This window comes from Pteronotus mesoamericanus, unplaced genomic scaffold (genome assembly GCF_021234165.1).
Source record: "Pteronotus mesoamericanus isolate MK-2021 breed Mesoamerican mustached bat unplaced genomic scaffold, CSHL_Meso_final contig_657, whole genome shotgun sequence".
Lineage (NCBI taxonomy): Eukaryota > Metazoa > Chordata > Mammalia > Chiroptera > Mormoopidae > Pteronotus > Pteronotus mesoamericanus.
In genome coordinates, this window is record NW_026555229.1 from 13,080,660 (window position 1) to 13,107,911 (window position 27,252).

At 43.7% G+C, this 27,252-nt stretch overlaps 1 protein-coding gene across 2 annotated transcripts in view; it reads left to right on the forward strand.

Moving 5' to 3' along the window:
* The first annotated feature begins 7,121 nt into the window (after positions 1-7,121).
* ACSL5 (acyl-CoA synthetase long chain family member 5) overlaps positions 7,122-27,252 on the forward strand; it is a 41,161-nt gene continuing 21,030 nt past the window's right edge. The window contains exons 1-3 of one of the 2 annotated variants that reach the window (XM_054581516.1): positions 7,122-7,296; positions 23,687-23,871; positions 26,937-27,045. In XM_054581516.1, the coding sequence (XP_054437491.1) occupies positions 23,716-23,871; positions 26,937-27,045 (265 nt within the window). In that variant the 5' untranslated portion in view covers positions 7,122-7,296; positions 23,687-23,715. Of the gene's footprint in view, positions 7,297-9,743; positions 9,957-23,686; positions 23,872-26,936; positions 27,046-27,252 lie in introns of those variants that run through there. The other variant, XM_054581515.1, reaches the window with a different exon arrangement.

Here is a 27,252-nt window from a genome sequence, read left to right on the forward strand (position 1 = left end):
TGGATCCAACAGCCACTCTTTTAGGTAACCATGGATGCACTACACCTTGAGGGCCAGGGAGAGGCCAGGGATGTGGCACTGGCCTTGGCTGTCTGATGGGGACATTCTGGTCCTGTTTCTGAGGAGGTTTGTGTGAGAGGAAGAGACCCTCCCTTCCAGGGACTCCACCTGTCTCTTATATGCTTCCGCCACCCAGTATTTATTCCGGGCTGCTGAAAGAGACTCTTCCTCTGGCCTGTGATGTTTGATCCTTTTCTCACCTCTTCCCACCAGGAATGTGTCTTTGACACCTGAGCAGTTGCTTTTGACAGCCTGGGGCTTCTAATCCATATTTTCCAGCTTTCTTCTGGCTACAAATATAACCTGAAGTTTAGCAGGTTGGTTTGCTCTAAATGCCAGATTTCAGATCTGAATATTTGTGTTGTGGTCTTTGATCCTGCCTCCCAGATTAAGACCCCTCCCCTGAGTAAAGCCTGAGCCAGAAGAGCAAAAATTTTCAGAAAGCCCTTGGGAGGTGGGGCAACTGCCTGCTCCTGCTACTCTGTAAGCAAAGATACTGAGTGACTGGCAGTGATGTAATTACTTCCAAAGCCACTTTTCAGAAAATTGTGATTTTCCAAAAGCGTCTTGTCGTCAGTGTCTCAAATAAAGAATGAAGAATGTGTCCTTGCCTTAATACATTTCTCTCTGCTGGTTACACACTTTTAACCCATGAGAATGATAGGTTTCTCTGTCTGAGCCCACCAGGGACCAGTGTGGCACTAGGCTTGCCGTCTAGCTGGCTTCTCTAAAGGGAGACAGGATGTCTCTTCTGACTCATCCAACCTCCTGAGCTTTTTATCTGGAGAGACCAGAACCTTCCCATTTCCTTTCATTTCCACTCTGCTCATGTTAAAGCTTCCCAAATAGTTCCCTAGCCAGGCACTCAGACTTGCTCTCCATGCCGTGAACCCAGGGAACCAAACCAAGGCTGCCACACAGAGGACAATGTCCTCAAAGGCTTGGTGAGGGGAAAGGGTTGGCAGACACCCCCAAGTATCAATGCTCCTATAGGAGGTTTCTCCCATCCCACCCTGTAGGAAGCAGTGTGGCAGAGTGGTCGGAAGTACAGGTTGGAAATGAGGCTTGAGCTGGCTTTCACAAGTTATGCACTCTCTGAACCTCAATTTCCTCATTAGTAATCACTCTCCTGAGCTCAGGAGAGGACTAGACAAAGCCGAGACAGAGGGAGAGCATATGACATGGTGCCTGGCATTGAAGAGCAGTGAGAGAGTAGTAGCAGTTTTATAATTAAGGGACTATTGCTTCGGTCAAGATCATACACACCATTGGATGGATGCTATGCAAATCGTAGAGAACAAACAATTACTACTACAGACATCAGAGAAACAGGTTAAACACAGGGCTGTCCTCAAGTCACAACATGCTCACCGCTGCCACTGGGTGACACCACCTTTTACTTATATTGTATAGGTATTAAGCGTGAGAAACTTTGGTCTAAATCAGTGTTGTCCAAGAAAAACAAAGTGTGAGCAACACTCTTCAGAAATTTTCAGCAGACACATTTAAAAAAGGAAGAGGGACAGACAATACTACTTACCTACTATAATCTACATTATCATTTCAACATATAATCAATGTCTTATTGAGATTTTATGTAATTTTCTTCATACTAAGTCTCCAAAATTTGGTGTGCATTTTAACTTAAACGTATCTCAGCGTAGGCTGGCCTCGTTTCAAGTTCACATGTGGCTACTGGTTTCAGTCCTGCATGGTGCAGGTCTGCATCTTCACCGTGGGCTTCCCTTCTAACCTGCTGCGAGATAGTGCTATTTCCCTGAGATTGTTGAAGGGTCTGGGAACTTAGAACTAACATCTGATTCTCAAATGCTCTTGAGAAGTTCTTGCTGATACAGGAGTAGCTGGCCTGTGTCACTGTGTTCCAACCTTGTGGACATGATGATCCTAAGAATACTAGTATTTACATGGCACACTGAGACTCCTACATGAAGCCACCCATGAGCACACCTGGTCACTCCAAGGGCTAAGGGGTCAGTATCTCTTAGCCCATCAGTGTGCCGTGTCTGGTCTGTTGGGAAGCTCAGGCAGATCTAAGCCTGCAAGGCAATTTGTTCTGTGTAGCAGTTGTCAGGGTTGAGGGAGGAGTCACGTATCTGGGGTTGGGGAAAGGTTTTCTTGCAACCTGTGAAAACACTTTTCTCATCAAGCAAGTGCTTAAGTAACACTTCCTTCCTGCAAAGAATGAGCAAGTGACCTGAAGAGCTCGGGAGCCCAAGCTGTTGCTGTCAGTAACCCAAGTTGAGCAAAATGAGCTGATGTAGACATTAAATGTGGGTCCAGCTTCCCCCAGGTGCACTGTGAGGCCCCATGGCGCCGGACTGAGAGCAGAGTCCAGCATAGAGCTGTGGGCACTCACAGGACAGCAGACAACTAGGCAGAAATAGCTGGGGGTTGGGGGGTGCACAGCTGAATGGGTGGTGCATTTCCCTCTCCAGTTGTGTGAAGCAAGGCTCTGTGTGGGAAATGAGCTCAGGGAGGACATCCAAGCAGAAGGGAAAAGGTAGCTCTTGCTCCACCCTTGGTTTCGGGTCTATGTGGTTGGCCTTGGATCCTGTTTCTTCTAGGACAATGTTTCCTGACTTTCTTTGAGAAACCAGTGAAAGTTCCTGAAAGAAATGCACATAGAAATGCACAAGATTACAAGGGAGTTAATGGAATGGGTCATACACAATCATAGATACGTGCTTGGGCTCTGGACTCATGATTACCTGGGCTCAAAAACTGACTCTGAGGCTGTGCCAGCTGCAAGTTACATGCCTTTAGCAAGTTACTTGGCCTTTCTTAACCTTTCCCCTTCCACAGAATAATAACAATAATTTCTTAACAGTGTTGCTGTGAGGTTAAATAAGATATTGCAGACAAAATTCTTGGCACAGTGCCACCATATGGTCTGCAATCATGACCACCCTAAAGACCTTCCGAAAAGAGATGGTACGCGAACACAAGATTTCTACCCTGTACGATGTACTTTGAGTTAGCCTTTTGAAACATCAGATAACTAAGGAAAGGGTGGGTATAGCATTCCGATAAGTGGAATACTCACTTACGGCGTCCTTGTTAAGTGTTTAAAGGACTTCGCCCCTTCCTTTCACATCTCAGTAGAAGAGTAAACTTCAGCATCAGCTCTGCCATGTAGAAAGCTAAAGGTCAGTCTGCCACAGCTTTCTTTAGGCTCCCTTTGTACCATCACAACCTCTGCCCCACTATGCAGCTAACTGTAGGGCGGGACAACTCACTTCCTTTCTTTCTGATCCATCACTGCTAAGTAAACATGAACTGATTTAGCCTATACCTGTTGGGCGCTGCTTTCCTTTCTTCTTGGGTCATGTTGCTTGTCTTCTGAAGTCTTGCCTTAGCCATCAAAGCAGCCCAAGATCCTTGTGCACGCACCTAAGCGCCCCTGTGCCCCACATGCCCCAGCCACTCTGGACAGCTTATGCTTTTCTTCTTTCTTTTCATCTCCAAGTTTCTTCTTTGTCCTCATCTGGAACGCTTACCATGAGCATTGGTGAATAATTGTTCCATAATCTAAATCTAAGGAAACATTCTAAAGCAGAGGAGTGAGGGGTTTAAGATGGATCTCTGGATTCTGAGCACAGAAGGGCAAATTCCACTTTTCTCTAGAAGGACTTCATTTGCTTTAGTGCTGTCGGCCATTTGGAAACACCCCCTTAAAATGCTGAAAAGATATTTAGTGTCCTGACTGATTCATCTCCCTCCACACACGCCAGTCGGTGAAAGACAAATACCATCTGATCTCACCTGTAGGGAGAATCTAATGAACAAAATAAACTAACGAACAAAATAGAAAAGAACCACAGACATGGAAACATGGAACAGACTGAAAGTGACCAGAGAGGAGGGTGGAAAGGGATAATGGTGGAAAGAAGGGGAAGAAGGGACAATACAAAGAACATGCTGAATGACCCCCAGGCATGGACCACAGTGTGGGAATTGACTACGGGAGTAGGGGGTGGGATGGGTGGAGGAGGACAAAGGGAGAAAAATTGGGACAATGTAATAGAGTAACAATTTAAAAATGATTTAATAAAAACAAAAATAATATTTGGTGGCCGGCACCACCATTATGACCACATGATCAAGCTATAGGATATCAGCAAAGTGATGAACCTTCTTTGAATTTCTATTCCCTCATCTGTACAAATTGTAACTACCTGGCAAGTTCCCTGTGAGGGCCAAATGAAGTCCCTGACGTGGGATCTGGCTCCCAACAGTCACTGGAGTATTGTCCTCATGCCTCCCAGGTTTGTTCAGTCTGGAAGTGTTTGATAAACCAGGAGGAGCTATACAAACACAGTGGCATTGTGTAAATTTTACCCACTGACAAGGTCTGTCTGTTTCTACTTTCGGAAACAGAGAAAGCCTGTTTTTTGCTTCTGAAGAGCTGTCAGCCGCCATCCTAAGAAGCATCTTGACTGGTTCCTGTTTCAGTTACAAAGTTCTGGAATGTGGGCCTCTGGTCTTCTACCATGCGTGGTTCCTTTGTCTCCAGGAAAGGGGAGGGAATGTACACAAACCAACCAGAGCAGCCTGTGAAAGTGTATCAGAACCGCAGCTGTGGGTCAGGCTCTTCAACACCTGGAGCACCTGACCTATGAATGGCCTGGAAAAATGAAGGTTTGCCCTTTTTAGGGGCTATGGGATGCCCAATCTTAAAAGAATGATCTTTTTTATTGAATTCTAACTGAATACAGCTGTGGGAAGGACAGCAGGACAGAAGGATGTTTCAAAGAAGCTTAACCAAGCCTAACACTTCTTTCTTTCTTTCTTTTTTCTTTTCTTTTTTTTTTTTTTTTTTTTTTTGAGAGATGCTACAGGAAACAGTGGTTTATCAAGGGATGGTATAGTGTGCTAGGCGTTGGAGACCTGGGTCCTGGACTCCCTCCACAAAGAATCAACGGCTTACTCAGGCTGGCTACTTCAGCTTCTGGGGTCTCAAGTACCTTAAAAAATAAAGTTAAGGTGCCCTGACTGGCGTGGCTCAGTTTTTTGGGCGTTGTGCCACAAAGCAAAAGCTTGCCAGTTGATTCTAGGTCAGGGCACATGCCTAGGTTGTGAGTTTGATCCCTGATAGGGGCATGTACGAAAGATGACCGATTGATGTTTCTTTCTCACATCAATGTTTCTTTCCTTGTTTTTCTCCCTCCATTCTTTTAAAGAGAATAAAGTTAAGAATGTTAGGTCAGGTGATTCCCCCTACACCTCTAAACCCCTACACTCATACCCACTAATGGATTGTCTCCCTGTGATGCCTTGTGGCTTTGATTTACACTTACATGAAGGAGGAGTGGGACAGCGAGTAGCAGTTCCTCCTGCTATTGCCAGACACTATTGAGGGACTTGGCTCACCTGCTGACCTTGAGTAAGATACGTATGAGTTCCATTCTGTGTTAAGGTGTCCTCCCAACTCCAGGATCAGCATAGCCAAGCCTACCCCAAACACTGTTCCTTTTAACATTCCAGTTGTTGAGTCCATTGAACATAGGGTGGCCTTATGGAACACTGATGCTAATAGTGAGTTCCTAGTATGGTTCCCAGACCAGCAGTATCCATATCACCTGGCATTGTTAGAAATGCACATTCTCAGGCCTTACCCTAGGCCTACAGAACCAGAAACTCTGGCACTGGCCTGGCAATCTGTGTTGTAACAAGCTCTCCAGGGGATTGTGATGCTGAAGTTTGGGAACCACTGGCTTGGAGCATCTTGCTCTTGAAAGTGTGGCATCAGAAGTTGTTTACAACTTACCACAACCTGGCCTTTGTCCAATCAAGTGGGACTCAGGCTTCCAGTTCCTGTTAAACTCTACCTTCTTTAGCTACCTCTTAGAAGACCTTTTCTCTCAGGTACCAAAGCAAGACTCGGGCTCTGTGGAGAGAAGTAACCTTAAAAAGTTAATGCACCCAAGAGCTGGATGAGGACCTGGCCTAATAAGAGCCTCTTTGTTAAGGTGGTAAGCATTCCTACACGCAGAAGGCAGCAGGAAATGGTATTGGCTTCTAATTTTGATATTGGCCACCTGACCAGTTGCAATTAGCAGAAAGCTAATGCATCATTTTCATGAATATCTGCAGCCTGGAGCACAGAGAGCGTTCAAGTGTCAAAGGCCTGCTGGTCACCAAAGGTCTTTGGTGACATGAACACTTACCAAAGATGCAACACCATGTGGGGCAGAGGAAGTGCAGTGGTTGTGTCCTGGGGGCAGGTCTTGTCCTTCGTTGTGTGTTTCTGAGCTATTTCTTTCACCAGAAAAGGCCTCGTTGGCATCCCCTGTAAAATAAAAATGGAACAATCTCCAGGTGACTCTTTCACCTCCACTAACCATGTGTGTTTAGTAATGGTGACTTGTAGCCTTCAAGATTTTGGAATCGATACGGAGGCTAGTGACTGCCAAATGGAAAGAGGGACTAGGCTAAGCTGAACAGCCATGCAGTAGCAACCCTGCTCCCTCTGGGGCCTTTCTAAGCCATGGGTGCTGCAGCCTGGAGCCAGGATTCTGCATTCTAAATGGGACCTAGTGAGGCTGGTGCCTCAGTCTGGACTCTAGAATGATTTGTCTTATCTGGTTGTTCAGAGACGTTCTAATTCTGGAGGGGTCACTGGCCCCTTCTAGAAGACTGAAGGCCTCTCTTTATTGGAACCTTGAAGTTAGAGCTTGAATAACAATTAGAGTGGCTACTCATTTTACTCTCATTCCAAATTCAGGGAGTGCTTTTTTCCCCCTATATTTCTCTAGATCTTTCTTTTCCTATGGCAATCTCAAGTATTCTGCCCCAAAAGCAGATGCAAAGCCCCATCTCCCCTCTTTTCTCCCCCAGAGGTATGGGTTCTACAAAGGGTTTTGCTTATTAAATGTTAGCTTTCTTTGCTGAGGACTTTTTTTTCCTTCCTCTTAAGTCCATTGCATAACAGTCTCCTGTTTTTACCTTTTGCCAAATCCTACACTTCTCACTGTCAGAGGTTACTACAAGTGTTTAAACAGGTAACTTCTACCTTTGAACTTCTATTGCAACAGGTTCAAAGTTTCCAGGATAGCTTGTTGGCCACTCTTGGGACAGGACTCATTGGCTTCAGGTGTGGCCCCATCTCTGAGCTGTGACAAAGGCAGAAGTGCCTGACGGTGGTGCTGAAGCAGGACAGCCAGCCGTGAGGGGCACATTTCCTGCACCCCCAGGAAGTGAGAAGATCCTTACGAGGTAAGCTGCACTAACTGCACTTACTCTAGAGTTGACATGTCTATGGGAGAGCAGGGTTGGGAATAATTGGAGGGAAGGAAGGTGGAACATGCATCCATTTTCAGCATAAGGCTCTTTGGACATGAAATTACATTTAGCTGCATAGTAATCTCAGCTGACTTATGTGGGAGGCACAAGAAACAAAAAGGCAACTGGAAACCGAGTGGAGACATCATAGCAACCTGAACATTGAGAGGAGATAGACTGGGAACAGAAATTTGTTAATTTTACTAAATGAAACCAAAACAGACTTAATGTTTCTAAGGCTTATAGACAAAACCAGGATACGGGTCTCCTTCATCTTCCATTCAGAAGTTTCTGTGTTACTATGGTTAGAAAGAGCATTCACCAGCTGTTGATGACAATGATTCCCATTTGGAAGAAAGAAGAAGGGAAGCCTTAGCCGACATTTTATTAGGTGCTGGGGTCTCTACTGTGTGTGTGACATGCGTTAACCTCATTGGCTCACCACTTCCAGGGAGGTAGGTGGTATTGCATTTCATAAATAAATCATGTGTGTCTGGGCTTAAACAGCATGGCCTGGGCTGTATAGCCGAGGTGGTGTAGTGGCAAGGGTTTGAGTCCTAATCAGTCTGCTACTATAGGCTGCTGGGTGGTGCAGAATCCTTGTGGATTGCCAATCTTTCTATTGCTCTCATATCTCAGGACTGTCACTCAAGTGCCCAGAGGATTTAATAGGGATGCAATCTGCCAGAACTTTATAATGATTCAGAATCTTCTGAATTTGAGCATTCAGTTCTGGAGGAAGCCAGTGGGAAAAAGGAAGGAAGGAAGGAGAGAAGACAGGAGGGAAGGAAGGAAAAAAGGAAGGGAGGTAGGGAAGGAAAGGAAAGGAAAAGATGAGAAGAGGAGGGGAAAGCAAGGAAAGGAAAGGAAAGGAGGAGAAGGGGAAGGGAAAGCAAGGGAAGGAAAGGAAAAGAAGGGGAAAAAAGAAGGAAAGAAAGAACAAAAGAAAGAAAAAAAGGAAGGAAGGAACAGTGGAAAGAAAAGAAAGGAAAGAAAGGCTCATCTCTTCCTGGCTCTGAGCTCTTCATCTGGTTGGAAAAAGAAGACAGGACCCAGGGAAGCACCCAAGGCATCAGCGTGGCTGAGACAGGACACCCATTCTGCTGTCCTCTGCCCTCCACTGGAGGAAGTTTCTTCTTGGGGAGTTGAGCTGCTGAAACAAAGGAAAGCCAAGTGCTCCTCCAGCCCTGAAATGCCCCGGAAGACAGAGTGGAGGGGGGCTACCCTCATCTTCCTGCACTTCATCTTTCTCCAGTGACTGAGGGGTGCTCCAGCGAGGCCTAGGGACCAACTCATGTTCTCTGAGACTGCAGCACAGTCCACCCTGGCTGTTCTGGCTGGGGCTTTTAGGACCTCCTCTCTTGCAGAGAGAGAAATAATCCTAATCTAGCTCTAGTGAAGGGCTGGCTGGGCAAAGCGCTGTTTACTTTCTGGGTGTCAGTGAGATGGGAGGGAGGAATGGGGGTGAGAAAGGGCATGAACATTTGTCATTTCTGCTTCTAAATCTAAGAATGGGGGCTCCCAGGGTCTTCTGTGGCCACAGCCTTAGGTGAATCTAGTGAGACAACTACAGGTCCTGGTAGCTGTAAACTAATCCCCATGACCCTTTCAGGAGATCTGAATATTCAAAAACAATTTTATAATAATATGTACTAAGAAGCTATTTGCTTTTTCCTCTGTCACGGTCTCTTGTGTGTACGGTGTGGTTTTCCAGAAGCTACTAGATGGCGGCGGGGGGGGGGGGGGAGGTGGTGTTGGTCAATCTGACAGCTCATGGCATATGTGCTTGTATAGTCCTGTGATTTAAAATGTTTGCAGTTTTATTCTGGGAGGCTAGGGAAGCAGCAGAACGTATTTTTTATTTAAAGTTTGAAGTATGAAAAGGATGAACAAAGTCTGTCCATCCCTGTCTCAGCTCTTCCTGATCTGATTGTTTTGTCGACTTTATCAAAACTGCTTCTGGGACAGAGGCAGGTATGCCGGGGACAGAGGGTGACAACCATGGCTGGCCCGGGCTGGCCTCCGGGTGTCCTGTGGTCTTGGGAGTTCTGTGAGGGCTGAGGTGCCTCTGGCTGGACCTCCCTGCTCTGCAGATCCAGCAGGGAGCAGCGTCACTTCTCTGACACCAGTAATCTGAGGGGACACCTCATGTCGTTTTTGTTTGTTTTTGTCTTCTTTTTGAGATGCTCAGGGGAGGAATGGGTGAGCTGTGTGACTGTGAGCTGGCTTTTGTTTCAGCCCTTGGGGGCTGGGGTTACAGCGTTTGAAAATCAGCCAGAGTAGATTTGGCGGCTTTCTTCCTCCTGGTCAGACGCTTCCAGTTTCAGTTGTGAAAGAAAAACCAGGAAGTGAAGTCCCCGAGCACGCTAGGAAGCCGGGCCATGGCCTAACTCAGGCAGGGCGGGCAGGGCGGGCTGGGCAGACCTGGGGCCCTCGGAGCCGGCCATCTGCCTGCATGGATGCTCTGAAGCCACCCTGTCCCTGAAGGATGCAGGAGTGAGGGAAGAAGAACAGGGACTCATGTGCCAGGAAGGACTCGGAGCCAGGAAGCCTCATTTACTGGAACCACCGAGAGATGAGGCCCCCTTCACAGGGTAAGGGGACCAAACTGAGGGGGGTACTTAGCCAGGGGCTTTGTGTGAGCATGGGGCAGAGGCTGAGAAGGTATCCTGACACCAGCCTCAGTGACTCTAGAGCTCACTGGGTCCCAAGCACGTGTCAGCACTTCCTCTCCTAGGTCTCTGGGGGACACCTGTAACCCCTCCTTATGAGGAATGAGGAAGGAGGAATGTGGGACATGGATCCAATTTTCTTTCTCCTGCCTCTCTTGGGGGAGGTGAACCATAACCGAGACCTGTTTTTCTGGATCTGAGCGTCTGCCATAGCTCCCCTGCGGGCTGGGGGTTGCTCTCAATCTTTATGGAGGACTTGGGACTCTTTCCTGGGGAGGAGCTGATGAATGGCTGACTGAGGGAATGATTCTGATGAAGCTGGATCTGTTTTAAGGGCCAAGACCAACAGTCGGATCTAATATGAAGTTCAAGGACAATTAAGGAGTGAGGATTAGGAAGGGACGCCAACATCAGTGCTTACTAGCTTCTGGGGGTAGCAACCCTTTTGGTGGTTTGAAAAGGATGAACTCCGTAGCTCCAGCATGAAAGTGATAAGTGATCTCTAACAGAAGCAGAATCTTGAAAAATAATAAAGTAAAACTTAATTTAAAAGTAAAAAAATTGGTTTAGTAATTAATTAGTTAAGTAATTAATTACTTGGTTTTGCTTGATCCCTTTTGCTACATTCCAGCACGGGGGTTCCACTGGGGTGGGTCCCTGTAATTAACCAGTGTTTGAGATGAATATAGAATGATCTTGGAAGAGACATGGTATAAAAATTGGTAGGGATCACTTGTGTGCTAGGCCGAATGAAAGGAACAAAAACCTAAATAAAACAAAAGTCACAAATGTCTTATAGGGCAGGCCCATCATATAGCCAAGTGAAATAAACAGGACATAGTAGGACACGGGCAGTAAGGACCCTGACAAAATGCAAGGCAGGCATACCCCTAAAAACACATTTCAACTTATTTATATATATATATAATCCAGAAAGTTCTAGCCAGGCATTTGACTTAGATCCTAACCTAAAACAGTCTTCTCTCCCGTGCTATATTCCAGCCCTTTGAGGACAAAAATGCCTACAATATAATCCGTGTATCATCAAGTACTTAAGTGCTAAATACACAGGGCAACCACAGGTTCTACAGGGAGGCAGGGGGTCAGGGAAACAGAGTCAGGAAATGAATGGAGAGAGGGAAGAGGAAGCCAGTTAAGTTCCAGCTGATAGTACATACATTTACTTAAGAAAATCTTCTGAGGTAGATGATTTCACCATTTTGTGGTTGAGTCACGAGGCTCAGAGAGCTTCAGCAGTTTTCTCAAGGTCACAAAGCGGCCGATTGTCAAATAGACACCGAAGCTGCAGTCAGTCTGGTGCTAAAACCATGCTCTGTCCACTCATGTGTAGAATTGAGTTAGCCTGCCTTCTGAATTCCGAGAAAATTTTATTTGTAATAAGATTTTCATGTATGGTGACCCGCGCAGATATTGAGTTCACATACTTATTAGAGACTTTTTCAGGTTGACATTTTTCTAGAACTGCAATTATTACAGCCACCATTCATTGAATATGTTCTATGGGGCAGTGCCATCCTTACTGTTTTATGGGGCTTTTTAAAAAAATATTTAAAATAGTCCTAGGAGGTAGGTAACTTTGTTTCTTAAGTAGAGAAACTGAGACTTAGAAAAAAGGAAACTGGACACAGTATGAAGAGGTTGGAACTGGACTTTGAACTCTGGCTCATTTAGGTCCGGAGGCAAGCTAAGTCTCAGTTTCTGGTGAACCTAGTTAAGTACTAATACAATGCACGGGCCAAAGAATTAGAAACTGGGAGAAATCCTCCTCTGGAAGCCCTTGCACTCCAAATCCAGAAAGACAGAAATCAGATTAGGGGTTGCCAGAAATTGCAAGGAGAGAGGAATGGGAGTAACTGCTTAATGGGTCCGGGGTTTCGCTGCGGTGAGGAAGAAGTTCTTGGGACACAGATAGACGTGGTGGTTGCCCAACACTGTGAGCATTCTAAGTGCCACTGAACCGTTCAGTTTAACGTGGTTAATTTTATGTGCTTTGCACCTCAAACAAAGAAATCCTCCCACCCCTAGACAGGAAAATTTCCAAACCAGGATTTGGCAGTAACTTAGAAACAAGGAGTGAAGTGCCCGCCCCAATCTGCCTCGTGGCCTAGCCAGGTACTGACAGTCGTTTGGAATCTAGCGTGGGGCGATTCTTGTGCACCGCCCTGCAAAGATGGTGTGAGCCTAGCTGCCCTGAGTTCCTCCATCACAGCTCTTTTCACACTGTGCTGTAAACTCTGCTGGGCCCGTTTCTCCCCCCGGAGGACTCTGTGTCCTGAGGTCTGAAATGGACTCTCACGTCTTCTTCCCTCTGGCACTTGGCCTGATATTTCCCGGGCTCTTACTTAATTCATGTTTTTTGAATAAATGCATGAGTTTTGGAAGGTCAGACAGGCCTCGTTCTGTAATGACCAGGACATGGTATCCCCACTCCTCAGGGGAGCTGGTAGTAGTTCTCCGGGTTTTCATGGGTCGTTCTACTGTAAGAGTTATGAGGTCGTGAAGGGCTTGTAGGAGAAAGCAGGGGTGGGGTAGGGTCAGGGGCGATGGGTTGGTCAGAGCTCAGATGTGTGCCATGCCCTCTGAGCTCTGTTTAAATAGAGCTCAAATCCTCTGTTTAAATAAAAATGAGGAGTTGTTGTTAAGACTTTTGCATGTAAGTTGAAAGACAGTTACATTACAAAGACCATGATTATCTCTTCTCATTTGGGCTGTCTCAGAATAGAACATCTGATATGGACATGGAGTTAGAAACTGCTCGTGGAAGAGAAAGGGAGCTAGCCTGCTGAGGACTTTCCCTGTGACCCACAGTGAACCAGAAGGCTCACCCACACACTATTTCTTTGAAGGAGAGATTATCGCTTTGCCCCTTCTTAAATGCAGTGGAGGGAAATGTAAGCTCAGTGGCTTTGAGTAACTGCATGGGGCCGTGCACCTAGTAAGCAGCAGTACTTGAAAAGACAATGGCCTTGAAAGGTTGCCTCCGCAAATGAGACTAATAGCGATAAAGCTTATTTGCAAATTGAATCTGGTGACTCCTGATCATTGGCTAAACCAGGTAGTGTGAAGGCTGATTATGCAGAAAGCCCAGATAGAGAAGTCTCTTTCTCAAATTCTTGCATCACCCTGTCTTTATCTTGGCATGGGTGAAAGGGACAGAGCACTTTGTCCAGCCTATCTTTTTACAGGCTCTCTTATCAGATCAGTGGACCTCTGATACTGGTTCTCCTTACCTCAGTTCTCTCTTAAATCACTTGGTCAGCAACAGGCCTGGGAAACCTTTGGGGATGCAAGGGCTGCAGGACTGTGATTTGTGGGAAGCCTAATGGTAGATCAAGGTGGACTACGTCAATCTGCAATCCAGTTGGATTTGTCATTTCCTGTCACCACCCTATCAATGAGTGGCTCAACCATGATCCTATGCTACCTTCATGGACTGAGTTATTTGACCAAATGAGGGCTTTCCTATTAACTACCATGCAGCTTAGCTGGTTAAAGCCTGGCACCCCGAGTCTCTCTGGTGTTTGTGAACTGAAATGACTCCAGTGACATGGTGTCTACACTGGGCCCCAGACACTGTCTCATTCAGCCTCCCTGGAGGCTTTTTCTTTATTTACCTTTCAACCAAAGATGGATCTCCTACCTCCATCAAAAATACCGCTTCACCTTTTCATCTCCCCAAATGTGCCGCTTGTTCCACTTTAGTGTCTCCAGCCATATTAGCTGTCACCCCGCATCTGGGTATCCCCGTGCTCCCTTCCACTGAGGTTCATCCGATCTAATGTGGGGCCTGGTCTCTCCATGGAAAAAGTGGACACAGAGACCCAGACAACGGTTGAGAAGGATGGTTTGGGGACAGCGACCCTGGCTGGACTTCTAGCTGGGGGCTTATTAGCCAGTGGCATCACTGATGGGGTCGTCATCCTTGATTGAGCCTGGAAATGAGACTATTGGCAGTAAGGTCCAGGGGATCAAGGACCACACATCCTTGAGGGTCTGGAGGTCCATACCTCTCCCTTCACCTACTTCAGTCTACTCTAACCTCCCTCTTCTTCAAGTGCATTAGCTTGTGGCCCACGCTCTGAATCCTTCTCTAAGCATTTTCAGTGTTCGATAGACCCTTAAGTCCCCAAAGGGCAGAGACTATATCTTCTAAATGTTTGTCTTTCTGCACATGGCATGGTGCTGGGCACACAATAGGTCTAAGATCTTTCTTGGCCTTAATTAAAGTAAATTATAAGTTAATCTAAAGTGCAGAGAATAAATATAAATATATCTCTTGCCACTCACATACTTCTCCAGTCTAGCAGATGCTCTCAGAGCTGGGGTCCATCCCACAGAGCATTTGTTTGCGGCCTGGGGAACTGGCTTCATCTCCTACTATGAACCCTAAGTGTGCTTTCCCCATGCTGGGCACACTGCCTAGCATATGGTAGGTGCTCAAATATGCAAATGCTTGCCAAATGAGTGAACCTTGGCCTCGTCAAGTCAGGCTGCTTAGCCTTGCCCTTGCCATGGCATAAAGGCCCTGCTGTGGTATTTTGGAGGAGGGCTCAGCCGATTCTGTCCCCCAGTGAGTATAGGTGCACATCACATCCCTGCGGGATTGAATTCTGCTGCCTGCTTTCTTCAACAGATTCCCTTCCCTAAAGTTACTTTTTTCTAAACTTGTGCCAATGGTGAGTGAAAGGGGAAAGAGACTTGCTGGCACTTAGTGGGTTCCCTCTGTATCTCAGACACTGTGTTGGGCAGAGTGAATCTGGCAGTTTGGCAGCTTCTGCCTGGAAGCCGCTCATGGCCCAAGTTGTTCACTGAGTCACAGGAAGCCTGAGACCCAAATCCAAGGAAAGCTGCCTCCTCCACGACTCACAGCCCTCCTGAGCTCTGGTTCCTGTAGCTTTACCTGCGCAATTCGGCAGCAAAGATATTCCCAATGGCTATGCATCAAAACCCTAACAATTTATTTATGGAGTGCTTGCTGGTGGGCCAGGGGGACCTGTCCCAAGACTACCCTCACCCTCTCTCTGCCAACCACCTTACAAATTGGAACTGTTGAGTGCAGCCTAGAAATTGGGCTAGGAAGAGCAAGAAGCAAGAGCTTCATATCACTTCCCTGTGTTAATTATTTCCACTCTCGCAAAATGTGTCCATGGTGTGCAAATGACTACGAGACCACGCTTGGGGGTTTTAATAGGGATCTCCTTTGGGGATGCTGTCTTCTTGTCCTGCCCGGCATGACCCTGTGGAGATGAAAGGAGCCCTCTCTTCTCTGCCTGGGGCCATCCCCTGGTATGTGCGTTGCGGAGCACACTGAGCACCCGGCCCTCAAGGAGGAGAGCCACCTGTGCCTGGTGACATGGCCAACTGGTGGAGAAGGCTCCTGGAAGCAGGCCTTAGCATGGGGCACTGCTAGGTGGCTGGGAAGTTATCAGCGGGCTCATAGGTCAGGTGCTTATGCCACAGCCTCTTTTCCTCATCAACGTGAGACGAATGTTGAAATGTGCCCTTTCTGGGCCCCTTTGGTCCTGGGACTGAGATTTGACCTTTGCTCTGGTTTTTTATCTGCTGAAAAAATTAATGAAAAATGCTCCACCCCAGGGCTGCTGTAGTAGTGGCTTGCTCCACAGCTGAGGAGCTCTGTAGAAGACACCAGCACTGGGAAAAGGCCATGGTCAAGTTCAGCTTGGGTGGCGGGCCAGCTCTACTTTTAGAAACAAGGCTGAGGCTATATTCTGAAAGGTATTTGCATGAAATGCCACCCGTTCTCCATCCCCCCAGGGGGTGGAACTTCCTAAGTCAGCTGCCAGAGTCCAAGGCGGGATGATTTGGAGTTGTTCAGTTTATGGTTTATTTTTTAAAGCATGCATATCTGAGATTAAGTGATAAGTGGGACACACTTGCAAGTGTCACCTTCCCAATGAGACCTGCACTAACCTCCCTGATTAAAAAAACAAAAAAACAAAAAACCCCTGCTGAAGCCCCCATCCTCCTTCTCTATTTTTTGGTTCCATAGTGCTGTATAATCTCATTATTGTTCAGGCTTGCTGTCAAACTCTGCAGTAAAATGCAAGCCCATGAGGGCAGGGTTTGCACTACTAGAATGAGATCTCCTATAAAGTCAAGCACTTAAATATCTGTGGCTGAGTGATCAAACACTCAAAACTTTCTGGAAAATCCATTCATGGTTTTCCATCTTCCATCCGTCTTTTCCTAGAAAGATTATACTTTCAGCAACACAAAAGCATACACGTTGTTTGAGCTTTCTTTTTCTGTTTGTTTTCTTTCAACTTTCCCTATCAGGACATACATATTTGCTTTACTCTTTTTCATACTGGCCGAGAGTTCCACTGTGTGGGAATGCTATGACTGATTTGGCAACTCTCCTGTCAAGGAAGCCTCTCCTGGTTGCCCACATTACAAACACATCTGTAGATTTAATGATGATGAACAGGATTGCTAATACCTGAGACTATGCACCAGACATTATTCTTAAGCACTCTACAGGGACATTAACCCTGTTAATCATGGTGACAACCTTCTGAGATGGATTATATTGCCATTTTACAGATTACAAATCACACAGTGGTTAGCTGACCCAGGTCACAAAGATGACAACCAAGTGGAGTTTGAGCCCAAGTAGTCTGACTCAGAGCCCACATTCTTCACCGGTACCTTGCACAGCCTTTTGTGACACCCTTGATTGAATTCCTATTTTTCTTCAGGGGAAATTACTAGGAGATTCATTAAGTCAAAAGGCATACATCCTAAATTGTGGTAGAGGGCAATGGGCACATCTCTAAGGAGGCTGCTCCTAATTTTTGTTTCCATGATTAATAGCGCATTTTGCACTGTTTCTTCATGGGTAATCTAATGGGTGGAGAAAGACATTTCATTTAAATTTGCATTTTTTTAAAACTATAAGTGAAATGAAATGTTCCTAATTTTAAGTAACTTGCTTTGCTGTGAACTTCTGGTCATGGCGTCTGCCCTTGGTTAGACCAGGTTGTGTTTTGCTTCTCATTGACTTCTGAGCATTCTTTTTTGAGCAAATGAGCTTTTTGCCTGTCTGGAATGTTTGATATTTTTCCCAATTTATCTTTGACTTTGTCTCTGTCTTTTTTGAAAAACAAATATTTTAAAAAGTTTTATATAATCAAACTTGACAACATTTTTATTTATAGCTTCTAGAATATGGGTCAGTCTTGGTTTTCCCATACAAAATTATTAAAAAGTTTCTCTCAGTCTTTTTATTCCCTGTATTCTTATGATTTTCATTATTTTATATTAAGTCTTTGATCCATCTTGAACTTACTTTTGTTGTAGGAGTAAGGCAGTAATCAGTTTTGTGTATTCTCTCTGAATGGCCAGGCAGTTGTCTCAATACAGTTATGAAAGTGAAAAAAATCTATCTTGATTTGAAATGCAATTTAATACATAATAATAGATCCACTGGAGTATTTCAAGATTATTTTGTGACATAGATTTGTTTATTTATGACTGATAGAAAGCTTACAAAGCTCTCTAGTAAGCCAATTTGTTATACTTAACTTTCTGCCTACTACCCATTTCCTGTTATTTTTCAAAAATTTTCTAACTCCTTTTTGTAAGTTTTATTTTTCTGGGTGAACTTTAGAATTAACTTTTTAGTTCCTAAGAAAATCCAGTTGGCTTTTATTAGGGTTGCGTTAAATATATAGATACACTTAGGGAGATAGTACTCCTTCACTATGGCATGTCTTTCCATTTTTCAAGGCTTCTTACGTCCTTCAGATATAATTTTTATTATAGGTTTTACATATTTATTCTCATAGCTACTATGATGAATGGCATATTTTCTATTATTTTCAAGTTAGTTATTTTCATGAAATATAAGAAAGCTTTTGACTTTCTGGTTACCAGTTTGGTAACTGGCCACCTCACTGAGTTTAATTCATGGTTTTTAATTGCCTCTTATTTCCTAACAGGGTTTTTAAGCTTCCCCTCTAAGTTGTTTTTGTTTTTTAATTGAGAAATATCACAAAAAATTTTTATTTCAGATATAACTGAATGTTGGCCCTTCTGATCTTTGAATCACTTTAAATAGTATGAAGGATGAGATTTACTATCCTTAGGAACCAATGTTTTTCCATATCAGGCTTCTATCTGACTATTTTCTCAAATTATGTTATCTTTTATTTTTTAGTAATAAAAAATTGCATTTGATACAGAAAAGTGAAATGGTGTAAGAAAAGCGCTTAGTTCCAGCGCTCTGGGGAAATTGAGTAAGGGGCCTTGCAATAGAATGCATAACTTATTTACATTCATTGCATATTAAGGAAAAGGCTATCAGATCTTCCAAGTATGCTCATAAAGCTCCTGGTTTGTAATGTTCTATTAACTATTTGTCATTACTTTGGAATTTGTCTAGAAATATTGACTATGTGATTAAGGACCTAGATGGTTGTCTCTTGAATTGGGGGTGGCAGGGATTTAGGGAAAATAACAATGGAGGCTGAGTTAGCAACTTAATGTCCAACAAATGAACCAAAACTTTCATATACAACCTCTTAAATAGCACGCAGGCCCCCTTTGGAGGCATTATGAGTTGTGAAAACTTGTGACATCGTCTCCGAGAGAGAGTAACTCAGAATGGAAGAATGTGTTAACTAACTGGATGTGAGAACCTGGGGACTCTGATCTCCTATTTAATGAGCTTTCTATCACCACAGAATAAGCCCATACATGCAAGAGAAGAGAGAAACCAATCAAGTCCAAATGAGTGTGCAGTTTTCTAGGGAGCAGTAAAAAAAAACATATAATTTCATTTTACATCTCATTATTGCATAGAAAATAATTAGTCCTTCAGTCCTCAAAGAAAAGATAATTTGCTTTATTGTCCTCTCAATTCCAGAAACCCAGGGTAACAGAATTATTTATTTCTAGGCTGGACTTTCTGCCCACTTACCACTGTAGATGACATACTTTGATAAGATTTATCCTGTAGATTTTACTAGCCTGGAGAACTTGACTGATCCTGAGTGGTCCTTGACATGTGTTAGAAACATACTCTTTTCACCACCCATCATCCCTAACCCACTACCTTGGTGAAATATTGATGTGGGAGTACCCAACCCAAGATTGTCCAGAATGACTTTTGATGATCTAGGTTTGGGGAGTTCGAGGGTGGGGTAGTTTTACTAAGGGAAACATGGGTCAACTAAGAGGATTAGAACAGACAAGTTAACCAGGCTAGAACCAGAAAACTGTCCATTCGTTCAGCAACCCCTCAGCAATGGCTGAGGACCAGTGGGCAGCCTGGGGTAGAGGTAGAGGCATGTCACTACAACCACATCAGGAAGTGGAAGAAGCTTTCCACTTGGGGCACGCTGATGTGCACTGTGGCTTTCTCAGCTATGTTTAAATAACCTGAAGAGAAGCTCCCACATACAGCATCACGCAACTCTCTTTCCTCTTTCTTTTTTTAACCACTATTGCATTTCCCCCTACCCTACATTTTCCCAATGAGTAGTGACAGAAAGTGAAGAGGAAGCGCCACTACACCAACAATTTGCAGGAGATGCCATTAAGTGCTGGAACAAAATTGTAATTTGAGTAACACATGACACATGGCAAAACAATGGTGGCTTTTTCCCCTCATTTACTTGAGCACATGTGTAAGTGTTAACAGATTCTAAGGTTGGAATGCTTGCCAGAGCTTCCCAGTCCAGTAATGGTGAGACCCAACTGGAAGTTCTCACATTCTCCCAGACCCTCAGTTTCTCCCATTTACAATGACAGTTGGAGGGCATGGGCACAAATCCTCTCTAGTGATAGGTAACATTGTAAGGTTAAAAATGTGTGTGTTTTGTGCATTAGAAAGAAGACTCTCAATATAGTGAAAAGACAGAAGAATGGGTGAAAGTATTGGTGAATCATTTTTTCTAAGTGTCTAGTATCCAGAATATAGAAAGATTTCTTACAACTCAACAACAAAAAGACAAGCAGCCCAATTTAAAAATGGGCGAAGGACTGGAACAGATATTTAATTACAGAAGAAATGCAAATGGCCAACAAGTACATAAAAAAATTGGATTTTTTTTTCAGCCATAAGAAGGGATGAAGAACCAACACAATACCATGGATAAATCTTGAAAATATTATGCTGAGTGAAAGAAGTCACACACAAAATGTCACACATTATATGATTCCATTTATATGAAATACTTAGCATTAGTAAATCAATAGAAACAGAAAGTAAACTTGAGGTTTCCAGAGTCTGAAGGGAAAGAGAATGGGCAGTGGCTGCGTACTGAGTACAGGATTTCCTTTTTGGGGTGACGAAAATGTTTTGGAACTAACTAGAGGCAATGGTTGCACAACATTGTGAATGAACTGAATGTTGCTAAATTGTCCATTTAAAAATCATTAGTTATATGTTACTCAAATTTTACCCTAATTTTTGAACAAGTCGGGAGTCAGGGAGGGACCATCTGAAATTTTGCACATGTCCTGTTTGAATTGGTCAGTAATAGGGAAATAAGTTAAGGTATTTCAGTTGACATTGTAGATATATCCTGGAGTGCCTTCTTCAATCCAGGGCAGGCAAGGTACTTTCATTGTCATGAAACTGTGGTCTTGGCATTCATCAATATCTCCCTTGTTTGTAATCAAGTGCCTAGTCTCATTCTATTTGTGGATGTTATAAATGAAGTCTGTTTGAAAGAAGTGCTCATTGACAGACCATAGTCCAAGTTAAATCAGATTTGTTTCGTCAATTCCAAACTAGACACTAACTGAGCCAATAGTTAACTGAGGTTGATAAAAATCCAGTGATCCAAGTTTTCTAGGGAGAAAAAAAAAATCTGACCATTTGGTGACCCCAGGCTCACATCACTACATGGTAACAATCAGTCAAGTTTGACAACAGGTTCTGCCTCTCTCTCTCTCCCTCTCTCTCTCTCCCTGCCCCCTTGTGTTACCTGCCAGCCTATTTGCTCCCCCTTTTCCTCCTACCCCATACTGCTACAATTAACATAAATTTCACCTTTAGACCCTCTTTTAAAGCTGTTGTTTGCAAAGTCTCCCATCAAATCTGCCATCTGTACAAAGAGGGCAAAGTCCTCAGGGCAACAAGTTGCTCCCACAGCTGTGAAGCGGGGTTCAGTAAGAATCTCTTAATTCGATGGTGGCATTGGAGCAGAGAGAAGAATCCTAGAGAGTAAGATACCAGACTGGCGGCTGTGTCCCAGGCTGGGGGAGCAGGGTGGTTTGACAGCAGGCAGGATAGGCAAGCACAAAGCAGGCTTTTCCTCCCTTTAGCACTGCTCTCTGCTCTGTCAATTTCACAAACTTCCATTTTCCCTGGGTTGGGGTGGCTGGCCTCAGGAACAAGTTCTGTATGGCTGACTCTTGAACAGGTTCTGCCTCCTGGAGTGTTCCTTCACCAGACAAGTCCAGGTAAGGCTGGATTCAAAAAATCCCTGCTCTTAGAATCCTGGCAGGTAGTCACAATAGCACCCGTTGTCCCAGAAGCTAGCTAGCCCCTGTGGGGCCCTGCTTTGTCTTCTTTCTTCCCCCAAATGCAACACGGAAAACACCAAGGAGTTGGAGACAGTCATACTAGTCTCTGGAAATTCCGTTTTCCTCCATAAAATAAAGAGGGACGACTCCAAATTCAGGGGATAAGCAATCAGGGGACAAAAAAAAAAAAAGATGAGTGACTCAGGGTTTCTTGGGGCTGCTCTTGCTCCCACACAAAATTCCTAAGTTTTATAGCCATGGTTTTCATGCAATGACGTGTATTCCCTGATGGAAAAAAGTTCTGGATGGCAGCTGATGGCAGCTGAGCCACAGTTCTAAGGGTGGCTGATCTTGATCCAATAAAACTTTTTATTGGGCTTGCTTTGTTCTTTTGACTTTGAATGCGAATGTTTGGCCTCATCTCTGAAATATTTTTCCATAAGGCATTGCAGGAAACTTTGAAGAATACAAATTACGAACTTCTTTTGCTGTCACCTATAAGGTGCCAGGCAAACTGAGTCTGCTTGAACTTGATGGCTAGTCTCTATAAGAAAATCCTGAGTTGTGGGCTTTTTAGATTTTAACGGGGAAGCAGCAATGGAAATAGTAAGTGAACTTAGACAAGAAGTTCCCACTTTACCCTTGGGAACTTCTATGCTCTTATCTATAAAATGCTACTTCATGACATTTGTAAATTTAAGTTAGATAATTCATATAAACAACTCATTCTGGTTTTGGTCCAAAGTCTGTGGTGCAATACTCAAAATGTCAGAGTTTGGAATAAGGAAAGGTTTATTGATGAGACAGTACCAACTGAGAAGATGGAAAATCCAGTGCTTCTCCCAATCCATCTTAAGCAAGTACAGCCCTGGCTGGTGTAGCTCAGTGGATTGAGTGCCAGCCTGTGAACCAAAGCACCACTGGTTTGATTCCCCATCAGGGCACATACCTGTGTTATAGGCCAGGACTCCAGTGAAGGGGCAAGTGAGAGGCAACCACACATTGGTGTTTCTTCCCCTCTCTTTCTTCCTCCTTCCCCTCCCACTAAAAATAAATAAATAAAATCTTTAAAATAAAAAAAAAAGAAAGTACAGAGTTCAGGCTTCTTTTATGTCAAGGGAAGGAAAAATGGGAGGGGCTGTTTTTGAAATCTCAAGTTACAAGCAGAATTCCTCTAATAATTACCATGTCTATATTCAAGGCAAAGCAGGGGCTATTAGTCTGAAGGCCATGGAAACAAGGAAGGCTTGAACAAGATGGAGTCAGAGATAGAGCATTTCACTTTGTTACAAGCCCAGGGCTTGGACAAATATATATAGTCAGTGCTCAATAAAAGCTGTGTTGGGAGAAGCCTTTGTTACTCTTGTTACTTGAGATTGCATCCTGGCTGAAATCTTCCATACAGATCTGTCATGTTTTAGGCTCATCCTCCAGCACCCTTTCTGCATACCTGATTCATGTTGCCTCCAATAAAAATTGTTCCTCCAGATTTCCTGGAGAAGATGACATTGGACATAGCAAGTTGTGATGCTGTTGATCTCTGAGCCATTCTTGATGCTTTAAAAAAGAGAAAGCAATGAGCAAGTCATATCCAGCCTACATGGAATGTCCTTCATGCAGAACACTTGATTTCTAAAATCTGTGGCGTCGCCTCTGTAGAGGCTCCCTTTTCTGTTTGGTTTATACTAGAGAAATTCAGCCCGAAGAGTCCTTCCTGACTCTCCGTCTGCCTGGGCAGGGAGAAGCTCTCTGGAGCACCCTCCTCTGACTACCAGCTTCTGGTGGGTCCAGAAGGGCTTCTTCTAGGCTTTGTGGACCAGAAATAAAAGGACAGTCATTTCTCAAAATTGTCTGGGAAATGATTAACTTGTTTCCTTTGATCCTTTCTACCTTGTGGGAGGGCAATCAAGTAGCGGTTGTGGGTAGAAAGCATTCTATTATTTTCAACATTGCTAAGGTAAACGTGGGAGAAATTCTGCTACTAGAGAGGCCGAACACTGGCTACTTGGAGGATTAGAAGCTGTGTGTATATGGGTTTGTGCATGTTGCCTTCTGTAAATCTAGAACTGTTGAAGAAAAAGATACAACCATTTCTACTAACTTTTTGTTTCCTTCTCTCTCTCTTTTTTTTTAAGGCCTAAATTTCCTGCTGCTATTCACCAAGATGCTTTTCATCTTTAACTTCTTGTTTTCCCCACTTCCAACCCCGGCACTGATCTGCCTCCTGATCTTTGGAGCTGCCATCTTCCTGTGGCTGATGAACAAACCTTACCCTGTCTTGCCTGCTATTGACCTGGACAACCAGTCAGTGGGAATTGAGGTAACCTACCAATTACCTTTTTAAAGTTTGTCAACATTGGTCAAACACAAACTGTATGTAATTGAAGACCTTGGGATAACTCTTGAAGGGGATGAGGTGTAGCATGAAAAGTAAGCCTTTTAGGTTTGTAATCAACAGAAAATCTACAAGTCTAAACTTCCTACTGATGGCACATTTTCCTTTATAATAAAAATGAAACCACAATTAGGTCTTATGATGCCAGTAATCTAGGTCAGGGATGTCAAACTACAACCCACAGGAAAAATCTACCTTTTTTTTTTTTTTTTGGATGGGGATAGCAAGCTAAGAATGGATTTTACATTTCTAAAGGGATATGTAAAAACAAAAAATAAAAATAAAAAAGAGGGATAGGTCATATATGTTCCACCAAGTCTATTTACTATCTACCCATTTACAGGAAAAGTTTGCCAACCTATGATCTAGATCAGTGATTTTCAACCAGTGTGTAGCAAGAATTTTCTTTCTTTTTTTGGTTTAACACACAATACCTGACTATTTAGGCAAGGGCACTGACTTCTTTTCTCTTAAATTTTGAAATTAAAAAATGACAGTGGTCAACACAACATTAGCCCTCTGGTGTGAATGAATCAAAATTATACTTTCTTTTTTTTTTTGTCAGGTCAGCAAAAAATATATATTTTTTTTTGCTGCAGAATTTTAGTAAGTAGTTGATATGTGCCATGAGGTGAAAAGGGTTGAAACTCGCTAATCTAGATGATAGAGTCAGAACTTTGGGGGCAAGAGAATATTTTTATTGAGATACCCAATGTCTGAAAATCGTAAATAAGTTATTGAGTTAAATTCCAGCTTTGAATTACTGTTCATTCTTAAAACAGGCAGAAGCTGACCTTTTCCTACCAATTTCCCAACTTTCAGCAAATCACACAACTTCTGATATCTCTGAGCAAAGGGAAAGCTTTAAGAATGTTCTCTTCATCATGTTTCATCTTCAATGCTTTTCAAAGGAAAAAAAAAAAGCATTTCTGTTCCTTTGTAAAACTAACCCCCTTCTGATCTTTTACTGAACTTCCTTTGCCTACTTGGGAATCCTATTCCAAGTTAACTGCACTGTTCACTACCTGTTCTTTTTTTCTGGTGCGTCTGTATCTCCTTCGTTGCATTGTCCCCTCCTGCCCATCTTGCTGCTTCAGACCGCCATCTCCTTTCGCCCCTTCCTTTTCCCAGCAGAGTTCTGTAAGAGTAGTCTGTTTGTTGATGTCCTCATTTGAGCTGCAACCCACTGAGATCAGGCCTTCACTACTATCATCTCCCCTAACTTCTCTTGGTCACTCATAATCTAACTTTCAAATTCAATGATCCTCTTTCAGCCTCCCACTCAATTGACTTAAGACTTCTTTCTTAAAACTTCTCCTTTTGCCTTTCATAATTTCTTTCTAATTCTAAGACAGTCCCCCTTTGCCACTTAGGTGGTTTCCTCTCCTCATCCTAGAGTTTCAGCCTCACTATCTCTTGATTTCTCTAAAGCAGGGGTTGGCAAACATGTTTTGTAAAGGCCAGGCAGTTCAGCCTGTGCAGGCCATGAGGGCTCTGTTGCCAGCTACTCAACTCTACTGCTGTAGCGTGAAAGCACCAGACAACATGTAAATGAATTAGCATGGCTCTGTTCCAATAATACTGTATTTGGAAAAGCAGGTTCAGGTCAGATGTGAGCCAATCCCTGCTTTAATTCCTCACATCTGAGAAAACCCTTCCTTTCCTATGACTTGAAATATAACTAAAAGGCTATGACACCAAAATCTGACTCTCTAGTTCTTACCTCTCCCCTGATTTCCAGTCCACCTCAGTGACACTCAAGTCCCTCAAGGTCAACCATTCTCTGTTGCATATCTTCTCCCTACACATACATGCACATATGCGTGCGCACACAAGTGAGTATCATACCCTTTCCCATTTCCCTTCCTGCTCTATCTTAGTTATATCTATCTCTTCTTAACCAGCTGCTTAAAGTTGAGTCTGAATCACTTTTCATTCTTCCTTCTTCCTCAGCCCATCTATGAAGACAGACCCTATCTTCCTTTACTAAACAAGGAACTTTATTTTTGACATCTTCATGCAACATCTCCTCGGAATCTTCCCTGATGCCCTAGACAAGTCAGATCTCTTGTTATAATTTCATGTGTTACTTTCATGCCGCCTTTTGTATCCTTATTTAATCCATGCCTATTTCTTTCTAGACTCATTTTCATGAGGCCTGGACTATGCCTGTAGCTCCATTGCAGCTCCAATATCCACATGAGGCCCTGATCCTGTAGTTCCAGCAGACATTTCTAGCAGACATGTCCCTTCCTACTCCCTCTTTTTCAAACACCCTGTTCTCTAGCTGTCCACCAGTCTGCAATGTGTTTTCTGGCCTCTGTGCCTTTATTCAGGCTGTTCCTTCACTCCAAACTATTCTTTCCCTCCCCTGTACCAATCCATATGATTTTAGTCAATGTTTGCTTATCCTCAAAGTCTCTACTAAAATATCATTTTTGCTCTGCAGCCTTTCTACTTAGTACAGAACTTGTTGCTTCATTAGTCTCCCAAAACATATGTTTTATTTCAGCATGTACATCATAGTATTATGTTTGCATATTTTCCCTTCTTATCCCACCTCCATTACAAAACTTTCACTTATGAGGTGTTCATGGTGAGCAATTTTGCCTTAGCTTCTTTTACATCTACAGTATTTGCACAGTGCCTGGAATAGACTTGATATGAATTTTTAAAGGATAAACTATAATGTTTTCTCTCTCTCTCTCTCGTGCGTGTGTGTGTGTGTGTGTGTGTGTGTGTGTGTGTGCGCGCGTGTGTTTAGAGTGGTGGGGGAGATTGCCAAAAAACATAACTGTGACTGGCTCTGGGTTTCTATGATATAAAGATACTTCCAGTTTGAGATTTAAAAAATGGATTGAATAGGATAGAAAGGTAATTCTTGTGACCTCAATGGTCAGCATTTACATCCTATTCAATACAATGCATAAGGGTTTGGAAAGGATGAGAAAAGACGTCAGGCTTGATCTAAACTTGACCTTGTGTCTTAGGGAGGAGCACGGAGGGCTGTTTGCCAGGGGAACAATGACCTGCTAAGTTACTACTTCTCAGATGCCAAGACGATGTATGAATCATTCCAAAGAGGACTTGCTGTGTCTGGTAAGTGGGGCAGTCTCACCTTGCCTGTAGGAAGACCAATATGGGGTCTTGTTCTATAGCGTTGCTTCCCTGTCTCTCTTCTGAAAACCCAGTGGTGGTCTGGGTAGAATTCTAATATACAAAATGGAGGGGACATTAGCAGTGTTGGGATGGATGCAGGAATCGGAAAATCACAGCCTCAGGAAACAGTGTAGGACAGCCTTGGGT